The 15,925-nt window shown below is 36.0% G+C and overlaps 1 protein-coding gene across 1 annotated transcript in view; it reads left to right on the top strand.

Moving 5' to 3' along the window:
• Positions 1-9: 9 nt before the first annotated feature.
• The window catches only part of LOC137396134 (pre-mRNA-processing factor 39-like), a 32,319-nt gene continuing 16,403 nt past the window's right edge, over positions 10-15,925 (top strand). The window contains exons 1-8 of the mRNA XM_068082290.1: positions 10-109; positions 3,963-4,287; positions 8,124-8,215; positions 8,327-8,433; positions 10,899-11,024; positions 11,445-11,548; positions 12,812-12,979; positions 13,276-13,457. Coding sequence (XP_067938391.1) covers positions 100-109; positions 3,963-4,287; positions 8,124-8,215; positions 8,327-8,433; positions 10,899-11,024; positions 11,445-11,548; positions 12,812-12,979; positions 13,276-13,457 — 1,114 coding nt within the window. The 5' untranslated portion in view covers positions 10-99. The remainder of the gene's footprint in view (positions 110-3,962; positions 4,288-8,123; positions 8,216-8,326; positions 8,434-10,898; positions 11,025-11,444; positions 11,549-12,811; positions 12,980-13,275; positions 13,458-15,925) is intronic.

The raw sequence follows: 15,925 nt of genomic DNA, 5'->3' as shown, positions 1-15,925 counted from the left end.
GTTCAAGGTCATTGTCTCCACGCACGACCGCTGCCATTAATAAGTTTTGCTGTACAGCCATTTGTAGTCAGATAGTAACATATAAGATAGTTTTTGAAGATGCTATCTTGTAAATGATGGATTTTTTATTTTGTTCCTTTGTTCTTTGTGTTAAATATTTTTTCGTTGATTGTAGGTTTTGTTCATATTTTGAGTTGCGATTGCAAAAACATGCCGTGTAATAAAATCCTAATAATACGCTCATACTTCCATTAAAATCTCACAATTTTTTTATACAATCATTTTTTATCGTAGAAATAAAGTTAGATTTGTATGCAACACTATTTGACAACAGAGTTGTTTCAGTTTTTAAAACGACAAAATATTCGAATCACGTTTCTAAACACCTACAAACTAGTAATTTTTAGACATTCGATATAAGAGTTCTAAAACTATAGAAAACGCCCAAGTTGTTGTTGTTTCACTAAGATATAAAATGTAAATGATTTCAATATCATGTTGAAGTACAACTTTGTTGGCACAAAATTAGTCATACGTTTTCTCTTGCTTTTGTCATTCGCCAATTTAATTTCAAACTGCAAATTTATAAACAGTAAAATTAGTACCATTTTTACTTTCTTTTATGGTAATTTCTTATTTTTAGGTGATAAATCTTTGATATATCACTCAGCCTTGATATTTTTGATTTGTTGCTATTGTGCAATGATTTTGTGTTGTCTGCATTGAGCTTTGAAGCAACTTTTCACGATGTTATTAAGACCCTCTCACAGTTATTAAAAATTACTTTTTACATTTCGCAATCACTTTTTTCCGCTACATGCTCCACCATTTTTAAAATATTTGACTGATTGTTAAGCAAGTAGATAGCACAAACCCTCAAAGCTCTACTTAGCTAGAGAGTTTTGGATGTATGACAGAAAATGCAGCCAGGAAACTAGCTTTGATGTCAATAATGGTGGTTATAAAATTGAAGTAATCTATTTGCGCAGCTTATCCTCAAGGATGTGTATCAGTAGATTGTTTTCTAACATATATGTCGCTTTGCCATTATTATATGCCAGGATGCATATATTGCATTATCTATAATTGCCAGTTAAGTACTACCTAAAGGTTTTGCTGTTTTATTTCAAAGCAAACTACGAAAAACTAGATAAATAACATTTGGATTCAGGAGTCACATGGAAATTGAATGTCTATTTCAAGCATACTGTGTCACAACTGAACTGTAAAAATGCCCTACAAATAGACATTTCACTCGCAATTAGGTAAAGAAATTCAAAATATATAGAACTCACCTGCCCAGTTAACAGTAAAAAAGTTCACTGAAACATAATAGATGAAATATGACTCGCACAACTCTCACTCCTATGGTATATTATATAGTCAAATGTGAATACAGCATTTTCATTCAGTTTTAAAGATTCCTGCATAAACTCTGGTTGAAAACCATTTAAAAGAATAACTCTCTGCGTGTGAAAAGCCATATTGATGAAGAGCCGTGTTTCAGTGCTTGTTTTTATTAGGGCTGCTTTCAATATCTCATTGAAACATTAATTCTCGTTTGATTGAAACATTTTTGTGTGAAAGCGTCTTATGTACATACGTCCATGAAGAAAGCAAGAGTCTAGTGTCACTTCACTAGGGAATACTTGATTTTGTACATAATTCTTCATAGCAAGTCAGTGAAGGCATCCAAGTTACCCAAAGTTGGTTCAAGTACAGCTAAGCTCATACATTTAAAACATACACATCAATGTGTATGTTCGCACATCAATGTGTATGTATGTACACATCAATGTGTTTTGCTCATACATCAATCAATGCTATTGATGCTTCATCTCCAACAAAATTTGTTAGGTCTAGCTGCTTTATCACATAAAGAAAATGTTCTACATTATTCATGCCTTAGGCAGTTTTACTTCATTATAACACTAACTAAAACTTTTTATAGTTGTAACCTTCAGGTCGATTATAAAGTTTGGTAGCCTAAGTTTCTTAGGCAGTTGTAAGAAAGCTTTTGTTTTGGAGTAAGCGTATGTACTGTTGACAAACTTGAAAAACCTGGTAAGTTTAAAAAAAAGTTAATCAGATCTACCCTACAGGATGAAAATATTCGTTGGTCATAAAAATTCGCGATTTCGTGAACAGTCAATCCTGCGAATTATTAAATTCAGTGAATAATTAGTTCTATTTTTAATCACAAGAGAGATTAACTACTGCATCAAATTGAAAACTAGTCGCTAGCCTAGTTTTTAATGTAAATACTAAACGTAATTGAGTTCCAAAACATTTTTAAAATCATTGCCTGAGCTTTGAGCTAACACCATTGGCAATGCATCACATTTATTTACAAAATTATTCGAGGTTGTCACAAGATATGCAGAATGGCGTCATCGCGAAAATAGCCGCGAGGCAGAAGTACTAAACGTAGCCGAGTTCCAAAACTTCTTTAAAATCATCGCCAGGCTTCGAGCTTTATTGCCATTGCGTCAAACTTTACAAAATTATTCAAAGTTTTTACAAGTTATTCGGCATGGCTTCAGCATAGAAAAATGCTCTCCTAGTCTTTCTACATTAGAATCAACTTCATCAATCTCTAGTACCGAAGTCAAGGACGATCATGATTCTGATCTGGACATTATGGTATGTATTTGATTTGCAGTGCAGATACGTTTTTTTATAATCAACTGCATTAGTTAATTCTTTTGTTTAAAAACTGATCGCTTTCATCGAATACTTCAGCTATTGTTTTTGTACTTCCTCAACACTCGTTAATATTTTTTCTCTTTTGTGTTTACTGCAGATTGAGAATGAAACAACCTACTCCGATTACGAAAACTAGAGACAAGTAGTAATATTCATCAAGGCAGGAATATTGGCAGAGAGGCAACCAGTCAACCTAGATCCTTACATCGACAACAACTCATTGATATCGCTGCAGCAAACGTGATTAAATTATATATTTTATTTCATGTATAGATATATTATAATTTATTACAAACTTGAGTGTACAAATAAAATATTTCAAATGCAAATAAAATTTTACAAACGATGAATGGAGTAAATATGAACAGTTTAGTCTATATGGCGGTTGTCTAGCAATAAAATTAAACTGGTACTCATGATATGTGAATACTAGCGTGTAATGGTGCTTTCTGACTAGTTATTTTACTAATAGCAGGTCTGTCACTGTCTTGGGTAGGTGTTGAAGGCGATTCTCTCGCTACTACATGGCTGGTAAGGAAATTATCATCAGAACTCTCCTCGTGGCTTACTATTGCAAAGTTCTGCCGGTTGGCCAAAGATTTGTGCTCGTAAAGGCGTTTTTCTTCCTTTTTTAAAAACAGATATATTCTTCTCGTAAGTAGCTGCGGTCACTTCAACCTCAATTTCCGGACCTCCCTGAATGATTGGTGATCTTCTAAGAATGATATCTACCACCCTTGCAATCATTGTTCTTCGGTGTATGATGAAAAATCTCTCTCTCACACTAAAACAAATAATGAAGCAGTAGGGATGGAAAAAAATACGGTAGTATTGCGTTTTACCGAAGAACCAAAGTAAAATTCAACTAATTTAGTAAATGTAAAAACTCATTACTTACTACAAGTTGTTGGCTTATCAAAGGCCTCCAAAGCGATGAATATTCGTGAAAACCTCTGGACGCAGCAAAAATTGTTTACCGTAGAATAGCATGATCGCCTCGCAGTTGTAAGCTAAATATAAACCGGAACACACGGTGTGCGCATGCGTAGTAATAACTATTACTAGCCGCAATAGAGTTAACTTTTCCTAGAGAGCGGCAGTTTTCAGCCGCGAATAAATTCATCCACGAAAATGTATGAAAAGACAATTTTCGCGAAATATAACTCCGCGAATAAATTCATCCTGTAGGGTATTTGTTAGAATATAGACTAAATTAAGTCTTCTCTAGATGCACTTGCCTATCATTGCTTATGTAGGTTTAGAAATGGCAGAAGTTGATGTTGTCTTGGAAAATAATGAGCCATCTGATAAGCCTATAGAGAGCATGACAAACACCACTGATGATAGCAACATGGAAAGCGAGAGTGCACCTACGGATATGTCAAATCATGTGACCAATGAAGATGAATCTTTGGTGACCAATGAAGATGAATCTTTGGCAACCAATGGTGATGACAGCGAGGTCCAAGCGAAGAGTGAGATGAATGACATGCAAGCATCGGATGACTGGGCTTCTCTCGATGACGACCTTGTAAAGTCTGATGACGCAGTAGAGGCTACACATGAGAGCGAGACTTCAGCGTAAGCACTTTACAATAAATTCTGTGGCTTTGGAATTGTCCATCAACTTTTATATTATTTTTAGTTTTGGCTGTTATGAAAAGGTGTAACATAGGCATGCACTGGATGTTTTCTTTAATACTTTTGGTACATCGCGAAAAGGTTTGCATGACTGTGTGAAATAGTGTCATAAATTCATTGACCAATCTTATGAGCTCTCTCTCTCTCATCTATGTATATAAATCTCAAAGTTTGTGTGCGGGTTTCAGCTTGTCCAGCTACAGTTATAAAGTTTAGGAATGAAATATCCGTTTCGTGCTGAATTTGATCGCGGGATGTCCCATGTGCCAGACAAATGTCTTACCAATTAAGTTACATGAGATTAATGGATTCATTGAGCGATACATGTCACTATGTGGGTGATAATATGCATACTACTCTACGGGGCTCAACATCATTTTATACTCGCTCTCACAGCTCTTATTAGTAAGTACTAGCTTATTGAAATTAGCCATTGGCAATGTACCATGCTAATGGCAAGTGGCAGGCAACTACATGACCTGTCACTGTTTATAAGCTGTTTTTAATACCCGTGCAACGCCGGGAATTCCGTTAGTCTTCCAATAAAAGATGCGAGTTTGATCTTATTTAATATGTTTATTGCTGATGGCAGTCTAATCGCCTATAGTTGTTGTCATTCTCATTAAAGCCTTTGTAGAGGCAAAAAAAAAATTATTTCATGCACCTCATCAATTTCATTAATTCCAGTTGCAAAAATGGTTATTCAATCACATTTGTCGCCATAATATTGCGTGATTGTCTATGCTCATTTTTATTTGCTTTTGACTATTATAATTCAATATTGTTTAGTCAGCAGTACTAAAGAACTGATTTTGGTCTATCTATTCCCCTTTAAAGTTATGTATTTGTAAGCAAGGCGAAGCGTTTGCAAGCCGAATTGGTATTCAACATTGCAAGTAAAAAGGGTTGGTTTATTAATGAAAATACAATGTGGCCTGCTATTGACTAGTTTACCGGGACAAATAATCTTCAACTTGACGCAGAGGATTTGCTGGGAATCACCATGGATTCAGTTTTCATGACTTGCAACTGTTTCCTATCAACCCTGTTGTAGAGAGTTTGAAATCGTATCATTGTTAAACGAATTTCCTAGTGTAATCCTGCCTAGGTATACTCCTCAGTTTTTTCAAGTACACTAGACGCTCCTATAACAAGGATAGGAGCGTTTACTGTATATGAATTTAGTCAGGGCTGATTTTTAATTGACTAATTTTTTAGTAGTTATAAATATGTCCAGTAGAATGTTTAGGAAAGCATTGAAGTTTTCAAAGTTCAAATACAGTAATTGCAATTAAAATCACGCTTACTATTTGCCTACCCTAGGACACTTATATTTCGCTAGTATTTAGTTTCGTGAGTAGCATACAGAGTAAAATTTCGCAACTCTGATCAGTGCGAAAATATAATGATGTGAAAATAAATGCAGTGGAACAAACATAATTATATTCCTCAGGTTCTGTTCGCCTGTAAAAAAAAATTTTCATTTTGGGACTAGTTTGTAATTGTGAACCGCAGGTAGAATTGTATGGCCAAGATCGATAATGCAATGTGATCGCTTGCTGCTATTTGTTTCTTGGACTACTGTAGAATGGAATTTAATTACGCTGAAAATTTTAACTTTTTTGTCACAATTTAGCTTGTTTTTATATTAACGTATTTTTATTTTAATGATCAATGGTGTTGTGTATAGGTATTAATTTTAACGTTTTCCCAAACACTCAACTGCTGCTAATAATTGCTGAACATCTTTATTACAGTAATTACAAGTTGTAAAAATACATACATGATACAGCTGCTAGTAATACAACAGCTACAGATACTAGCACAGTGTGTAGTTATTATAACTTCTTCTCTTCCTTTTTATTAGTGTTATTTATCAGAGCTAACTCTTTCTCTATTGCCTCATCTTCTGAACCATTACAAGTTATTGAAGAGGTGTCAGTGGTGAATCCAAACCTTTCCAGAGCCATGCTGCTTGTGTAGTACTGTGAGTGTCAGTGTGTCTTATTTTCTTTCAACACGCGGTGCTCACTGCATTGATTGGTGTCCCCAACAAACGATAACGCTACTAATGCGTGTGCATTGACATCAAATTCCTATCATTATAAATCACTCTTAATGGGGAAATAATCATAATTAATTGCAAAATAATAACGTAATAAATTTTGACAGTCAAATTATTTTGTTGGTTTATATTTTAACGATGTTATAGTGGTCGTTAAAAACGTTAAAATAAATGTCGTTATAAAATTCCATTCTACAGTATCAATGAACAAGGCTATTTAATTCCGCGTTTTCGCTCGTTCGTTATGATAGTTTAGTTTCGCTCATGAAATTTTCGCGAAAGGATGACTCCGCGAAAACGCGAAAGTTAGATGAGGCGAATACATAAGTGTCCTAGGGTAATAAAAACACAGGGACAAACTATAAATACAATTTTTTAAACTTAATTTAATGCATTGTGAATTTTTCAACCCTTCCATTTTGGTTTGTAAAATACTTTAAAAATGTTAATGTTAGTATGGTATTACAATCTCCCTGGTGAGATGGTGCACCATCTCATCAGGGTTATTTTTTCTAACAATGGAAGTTGTTGGCTTTTAGGTGTTTTATAAATGACTCGCTGTGCATAAACTAAGTTGAGCAAGTTTTCTTTTTACTCAACCATTATAAATAAGAAAAGCATACAACGCTATTTCGACTGAGCACTGAATGTCCTGAGTGATGTAACCGCACCTGGTCAGTGTCACTCCGCAATTCCCAGGCATCCTAGTACTTTTCTAATGCTTGGTCATTTCTTCTTGGATATTTTTAAACATGCTAAAAAGTAGCCTTCCTTTTCTAGAACAGTGAGTGTTACAGTTTAACCGTTGAGGCGTTGACATACATCATGACACATGACGCAATTTGACATTTCTTGCTTAATTTTTAGGTTGCAGCTTGTCATATTAGTTGTCGAATATACGTTTAGGGATGCTGTAGGATTCAGTAAATTATATGTCCTAGTAATAGAAACTGCTTTGAAGTAGGAATAGGTTAACAATCTCAGTCAGAGTGGATAGAGCTCGGCTTAAGGTTATTAATTTGTGGGAACCGTAAAAGTGTATCATTTTTCTCTAGGAAGCATGGTATGGTGAATGTAAAAAAGTTTTTTAAACATATATTGACAAGATTGTTGCACAATATTTGCTATAATAATGAGACCTGTTATCTGCTGTCTGAAGTCATGATTGCAATTGTAAAAATAAATTGTATAATGCGGGATTCAAACTCGTGGCATTCTGCTTCGCACCCTGATGTGAGGACATCTTCTCCAGTCGGCCGGATTAGATATTGCCGAATAATTGTGAATGCAGTTATTCTCTGTCTGTAAAGCCTGGTTCCCATATACGCCGCAAGCACTGGCGACAGCATCGCAGGCTATCAGCGGTGAAATGTGAACCTATGCGTCGAGTTCCGCCGGTAGTTACCGGCGGTCGACGCAAGAGTTTAGCGTTATTGAAATTTCGCGAAGAGCCGCATGCAAAACCTTCTCAAAATGCACGGTGAAGGTGAGAATTATTAAAATGGCATGGCGAGCGAACATTTTTATGCGATCATTAGCGATGCAGTTTTATGTGAACAGAAGCCGCCTAGCATTGCAAGGGTATGCTACGCAAGATTACCGCCGAGGTCTCGCAATAGATATGGAAACCAGGCTTTATCGGCTCATTTGACAATTTCTCACAGTGCACGATAGGGTACTATCGGATATAGAATTTATTCATAAATTTTAGTGTGGAGCCAGAAGCTGTTGAAGAAACCAATCCCGAGGCTGACGCTGGTATAGTTATGGAGTCGTCTGAGTCAGGAGAGAAGGAAGATGACGGTATGAATATTATGGCTAGTTTTCAGGGCTGCAGGCAACGGCCAACCAATATCGATATTCATTGTTGCCTCGTCGTTGCATGATTTTATTTATATTATTTTGTTGCTGCAGGCAAACCGAGGAGGTCCAAGGATGCTGCCAAGTACTGGGCTCTGGTAGACAAGAACAGGCAAGATTTTACTTCCTGGACACAGCTTATTGCCATTGTGGAGAAGGAGGTTGGTTTTCAGAGTTGTCGTCTCTTCCCTGGCTCCAGCCTTCATGTAGTTCGTTTTATGATTTTTCAACAGGTGTTTGTCGGTATTTGTAACAGTTGTTTCTTAGCTAGTATATACACATATACAAGGCTCTGTTCAAATGTTGGCTACAAAAACGTATTGACCATTCATCTTGGCATGCATTGATTCCCTGAAAAATACACCCCGTTCCAGTCACTCTAGATAACCTGCAACCAGTTGTGCAACTAGTTATGCTGCTGTCATGTTGTATTGTTATCGTTCTTAGTTCTTTGGATGCTAAAAAACCATGAATCTGTCTGTAGTGTTGAATTCTTTTCGGGGATGATAACTGCTTAAAAGGCAAATACTACAACTATTTGTTTGAATAACCTGTTTAGTTTAATAAGACCTTTTATTTGGTTCAGCTGAGTTTTTTTACTGTGAGTAACCACAATAAAACTCACTTCATCTTTTATCTACCATTAAGACCCGTTGCAAATGTTTTACAAAGTTTCAAGGTAAACATGAACTTACACAAAATTCTCTTAGACTTTATCAGAAAATATCGGTGTTTTGTATAGTTTGAGATTGTTTGAGGTGATCTCACTGCCAGGATGTTTTGAGATTAAAATCGAGAAAGTTGATTGTGGTTAAAACGCTCAGAAGAAAAATATGTGTGACATATTGTCACTAGTTGCTATAGTTGATATCGGATATTGCGTTTAAGTTGCAGCATTATGCGTTGCTATTCTGTCAGTCTTTTTGCATGCATAGAATGATGTCATAATCGCACTCTCTTGATCTTGTAGTTTTATCCGTGATCAAGTTTTGTCAATTGTAATCTTGAAACATTTTGCCAGTCAAATCACCTCAAACAATCGCAAATGATAGAAAATTACCGACACTTTTTATAAGATGTACTAGAATTTTCTGCAAGCTCTTCTTCAAAACATGCTGATAAAAGCTTCCAATAGTGATCTCTTTCTTGCTAACAATAGCTGCCAAGAAGCTTGTAACTCTGTTCCATAGATAGACACAATTGTGAAAATTGAACTGATTCTATGTAGCAGCAAATGTAAAATCTGTTATATTGTCGAGGTGCAAATTAGTTTTATCATCAATAAACTAGGAAGATCTATCGTTCTTGGATTATGGGTAAGGTATAGATGGTAGTTTAGTACCCTAGGACACTTATATTTCGCTAGTATTTAGTTTCGTGAGTAGCATACAGAGTAAAATTTCGCTGCAACTTAATTTCGCAGCTCTGATGAGTGCGAAAATATAGTGATGTGAAAATAAATGCAGTGGAACAAACATCATTAGATTCCTCAGGTCCAGGTCACTGGTACGAAATATTTTTCAATTTGGGACTACAGTACTTTTCAGACTATAAAACGCACCTCTATATAAGCTGCATCTGCTTTATTTTCCAATAAACGATAATAAAACAATACATAAGCCGCACCTTTGAATAGGCCGCAGAACTAAGGACTATGCTTTTTAACGTGGCAGCAACTTTCCTGTATAAAACGGAACAGTGGAGAACGGCACAGTTTCGTATTATCCGACGCTTTTTAACTTAGTGCCTAACGGGACAGTACCGTGAGGCATTGTTTCGTATTTTCTTTCACCGCCAGAAGCCACTAATTGGAGATTCCCGTTAGTGCGCCCTAGCGGTTAAAGAAAAAGCCACAGATTAGCCGCACCCTTATATAAGCCGCATAGCTCAAATCATCAGAAAAAATTAGCCGCTAATAGTCAGAAAAGTATGGTAGTTTTTATTTGTGAACCACAGGTAGAAATGTGTAGGCGATTTCAATAATACAATTTGATCGCTTGCTGCCATTTGTTTCCTGGACTATCAATGACATCGAGGTCCCTGCCGTAGTGACCTATGTGGTACCGATATTAGAATTCAAGTATTTATAGCACGCGGTGGCCATGGCTCCAGGTTGTTATTGCTTTTGGCTGGTAATAAAATTCATCACCACAATAATTATTATTCAATTTTATGACTTTCCCTATTAGACTGTCATCCTCATCAGTTACAAATTCAATGACTAAACTAATATCATCATCTTCCTAATTTGTCTAGGCTTTTCCAAAAAAACTTATTATCTTAATTTGTTTTGCCATGCTGCTCAGTCGGTGTATTAGCTATAATGAGTTTGGCAAAAAATTACCCAATGAGCCAACCACACACGAAACTTGCCTGCATTTCTAATATGACGATTTTATTGTGAATATCAATGAACAAAGCCATTTAATTTCGCGTTTTCGCTCGTTCGTTATGATAGTTTAGTTTCGCTCATGAAATTTTCGCGAGAGTATGTTGCCGCGAAAATGCGAAAGTTAGATGCCGCGAATACATAAGTGTCCTAGGGTAGTTTGTAATACTTCAATCTGTGCTTTGGTCATGATTTTGATAGTAATGAGGTGGAGATAGGACTTTATGGCATGTTTAGGGACAACTGGAAGGTCTGAAGGAAGTGTACGACGAGTTTCTCCTCTACTACCCTTTTTGTTACGGCTACTGGAAGAAGCTCGCTGATTTCATGAACAAAGAAAAGGGCGAAGAGGAGGCCATACAGGTACTGTAGCTGCTTTCCTTGCATTTTTTCGTTTGCAGGTATCTCTGGTGGCATAGACGCGAGGATGAGCTTGTAGTCTTGCGTTTGGTATCGTTGCTGTTCCCTTTCTCTCTCTCGGTCTATGGCTGAAGAGTTGACTCAGCTAAGAGCTGTTTGTCATCATGTCATGTACCTTCTTTCAGCTTCTCGTCTGTCGCAGACAAACACCTACTAGTCATATGGATTGAGAGGAGGTCAATGTGAGGATAGATTGGTTGAGAGACACATCAATGAGGTCTCCCCTCGCACTCACCCATGAGTAAGATGGAAATAAAATGAAAATGCAATGCAAATACAACACGTTTTGAATACCATTAAGCATTGACAATGGTGGCTAGACAATGTCTTCTCGGTGCTTGACTGTTAGAGTGTTTCATGCAGGTGTACGAGGCCGCTGTCCTTGCTGTTGGACTCAGTATTGACCTGTGGGTAGCATACTTGGAGTTTTACATCAACAGTGGTAAGACGGAGGAAGAAGTGAGAGAGTAAGTTTACTATGTCGAGTTATTGAGTCTAATCACCTCCGCTGATCTCAACTAAAAAGTTGACATGCCAACGCTGGGCCATTTTGTCTTGCCAAACTGAAAAGGCAGTCATATTACTGCAACGGCTTCAATTGTTATTCTGGGAAAAATAATTTATTTTCTTGGCCTTTTCACTTATTGTAGGTATTGTTTCCCAACGTCTAAAGTATTAAAAAGCCTAACATAGCCGCGGAGTCGAGAAAGTTTAACAATTTACAAATACATTAGATGAAAACTAAAGTTGTCCAACATAGATGACTCTTATGACTACCCAATTTATAAAACGTATGTGTGAATAATAACAAGAACGTGATCTTTGATATTCTGTATTCAGAGTAAAATGTAAGGAAGCGTTTATCAAAAACAGCTTGATGGGTAACTCATGTCAAATTTCAAAATATTTAGGAAAGTATAGAGAGTTTTCTATCATTTGAGATGTTTTTTTGTTGTGTGAGGTATATCTATGCTTTAATAAAAAATATTTTTATTTGACACGAGTAACCCTCAGGCAAGGCGTTTAAACGTCTTTCCGTAGCAAAAAAGTTGAGAAAATATGATTGAAATTAGTGCTGCTGATTTATTCTATTACCAAAAAAATTCATGTACCCAATCTGATGCTGCAAAAGCTTAAATGTAGATATTAAATTGCACAAAATAGAATTTTATTTTCAAAATGCTTGTGCATGATATGTTGCTTGTTCAAAATATTTGGGCCAATAAGGGAAGACAACTTGTAATAAAGAAAGATCAATGAAGTGTGATACGTAAGACATGAATGTGGTACTATGGACTGATGTATTAACATTAACATCTGATCACACTACGCTGCTTTTGTTCAGAAATAATACTACGTAATACTAAAATCAGCTTGTAATACTTACACTAGCATGCTTTCTGGTCACGCACAACCTTCATGTGAAATTGGTTCAAATTCAGGAAAATGCATTGTTTCTGACTTGCAACATAGTTTCAGGGTTGTTAAATTTTTATTGATTTCATTATTTTTAAGATCTAGTGCAAAGTTGGTTCTTTTTCAGCTTAGTTTTTGCCTCGCAAGTGTTCAGCCTGTTGTATGACTTAATTCTCTTGGAAAATAAAAACAGTAATGGTACCATCTGTCAACAAGCTCGATGCCTCCAATCGCAGAAGGATATAATCAATGCTATTTGTTAAACTTCCCTCCCGTAGTTTTTCTGTGTTTTTATTTCTGTTCCGTTGTTGCAGATTGTTTGTACGCGCCATCCACTCGTGTGGGCTGGAGTTTAAATCGGACAAGGTATGGGATATGTATATAGATTGGGAGGCCAAACACAATAATCTGATTCAGATAACAGAAATATATCGGCAGCTTCTGTCTACTCCAACCAAGTGCTACACAACACATTATGATAAGTAAGTTTTGTTTTAAATTTTGACGGTAAGTATACAGCAGCTGTTGTGATACATAAATGTTATTTTGTGGAGTGTAACTTACATGTTGGTCATTCCTATTAGTATGTTGCTAACTGAGTACTCTGTGTGGCATGCTGGAGGAATGGGCCTATCACAGATTTACGCTAGTATCGAGATCATCTGACCCAAATTCCATATGTAGCCTGCTGTGTGAATGAGTAGTCATTCAATAGTCAGTAGACTGGTCAAAAACCTAGAACTAATAGCAAAATTGTGACTCGAAGCATTCTACGCAGCATCAAGGAGCACATAGACAAGCACGAACCTTGGGAGATCATACCTGAGAGTAAATTACCAGAGACACGGATACGAGCTACAGAAATCATGGCCACTCGCAAAGAGGAGCTCGGTGAAACAGATGCTCCTCCTGGTGAGGAAACCCTGCAGGATGACACGGAAATCAGCACAGAGAATTTTGGTTAGTATCTTTTCGCGATTTGTAGCGGATTGTTAAGGGTAGGATTTCTTTGTACGTCATTATCCCCTCCTTTAAATAACAATTTGTAACAGTTATCCCCACCTTTAAATAACATTGATCAAATTGTTCCATGATTTTAATTCTACACGCTGATGAATAAGAACTCGTCACAATTCATCTTGCAATACCAATAATGAAAGCGTATGCTGGGACTTTTTTCTCAAAAAAATTTATATATATAAAATCAAGTATTTGTCTGCCGTCGTTCGTATGTATGTCCAGTTAATAGCGATTGGTTAGAATACGCAGGCTTGCAGTCCAGTGTGCCGTGAAAAAGCATGATGCGTAATGATTATACATTAGACATTCCTATAATATATACCTCCTATAACTTAAATTCCAGATTATGTAACAAAATTTATGCAAAGTTTTTGCTTCGCACTACGTAAAAGTTCCATATAACGTAATGTCAAGCCAGGACAAGTTCTCAAATCTGATTTGAATGGTTACATATCTCGCCGCACTCGGAGAAAAAACGACGTATGTATAGCGATGCATCTATTATATATAAAACTTCCATGTCATTTTAGTTCATCATGATAGATGTGTCACAACAGAATAGGTAGCTGCGCAATTTTTTATAAATATTTAAAGGCGATCGATTGACGCAAGTGTTGCTGCACCTATCTACCAATCTGAATGTTACGTGTTGGAGTATCGTTGAAATGCATATTTTATTCCAACCTTGACATTTGGATACAAATGACGCTGAACAGGTAGACAACTCTTTTTATAACCAAAATATATTTTGCTTTATTGTATGCTAGAGGAAAGCTCGACATCGCCCGGGTAATAATAGTTTGTGCACAGAAAATTTTTATTTAACATATAACAACAGTTAGCATTCTAACTTTCAAACTTCATATCATGAAAAAGTGTTTTGTGCAGTTAAAATAAATTAAGAAAACATAAAACAGCTTTAAAGGTTTTCAAATTTTGTCAAGTAACTGTAACTTTCAAACTTCATATCATGAGGTAAATATTTTGTGCACATCAAATAAATTATAAAACAAAATAAAGCAACTATAAAAGTGTTTAAATATAAATGAGAAATAATTAGCAAGTAATAGCTAAATTAATTCTGTTTTGCTATGATTACAATAAAAGGTGATTTGGTCATGATACCGTCAATACGAACTGAGAATACACAATAAAAATTCTGAATATGTTGAATTAATAATAACAATTCTTGCATAAAAGTGTGTGTATAAAGAAGTTACTGTTCCACCAGCAGCTATCCATCAAAACTCTGAATCTGACGATACTGGTACGACGATATGTAAAAATGAGATATTGTCGTGTCTTTGTCTGATCGAAGGTGAGAGAATCTAGAGGCTTTCTTACTCGAGATAATACAATTGTCTGCGTGAAAAGTATTAACCCAGCGATTTAGCAATTGAACCTTAGGAAAAGCCGGAAATTGAGGCCCACAAAAATGCAAACAAAGCATCGTGTTTCATAGAATTAATAGAATTTAATCGCCACATTCTAGTATCAAGAAAGTTTAAATGTGAAATAATTAGCAAGTAATGGCTCAATAGTCTGTTTTGCTACGATTACAATAAAAGATGATTTGGTAATGATACATTGATAAGAACTGAGAAAATAAAATAAAAATCGTTGTAGAGCCTCTACTGTATGCAAGACTATCCCGAAGTGCGGCAAGGTGGCTGCATGGGTTAGTAGTGCGCATGGCTTCACATCCATGCATCTGAATGTACAGGTTCGATTCTTGTGAGGTGCGATCTTTTTCTCTAACGCGTTTAGCTGGCTTCGGACAGATAAAGCACTATTTATAGTAAAAACTAGCTGAATGCTTGGCGTTGCACAGGTTTTAAGAAACAGCTTATAAACAGTGGCAGGTTATGTAGTTACCTGCCATTAGCCTGGCATATTACCAATGACTAATTTGAATAAGCTGCTATATGTATTGCTAAATTTACTAATAAGAGCTGTGAGAGCAAGCTTTAGTGACGTTGCTTAATGCAGTGTGCAATTAGTATTTTAACCCAGGTAACGGATTCGTACCGCCTAATGAATTCATGATTTTTTCAAAAAAAATCATGATTTTTTTCAAAAAATGATTTTTTTCAAGAAAGTAATCTACCACTAGTGTAGTAGATTTAGTCTAGCAATAAACAACCTGTTTTGTACTGCTTTTAACTGGATAGTATAAACTCATTGACCAAACATTCATTTACTTAAGAATTTAATTAAATAGGAACCTACAGGGAGTGAGAGTTTACAGAGGCTTGCAGTCTTGAATTGCATGCTGCAGCGCTAATCCCTGGTATAATACATTAAGTACAATAAGTACATTGTTTGTCTCATCAGTGCACAGCAAACTACGTAATCGATTGGGTACAGTAAAAGCTGGTAAACTTGTATTTCTCTTTAAACTCCTCAAT

The sequence above is a fragment of the Watersipora subatra genome, chromosome 5 (genome assembly GCF_963576615.1).
Source record: "Watersipora subatra chromosome 5, tzWatSuba1.1, whole genome shotgun sequence".
Lineage (NCBI taxonomy): Eukaryota > Metazoa > Bryozoa > Gymnolaemata > Cheilostomatida > Watersiporidae > Watersipora > Watersipora subatra.
Note: the sequence above shows the minus strand (reverse complement) of the source record. Positions and strands in the feature narration are given on the sequence as shown.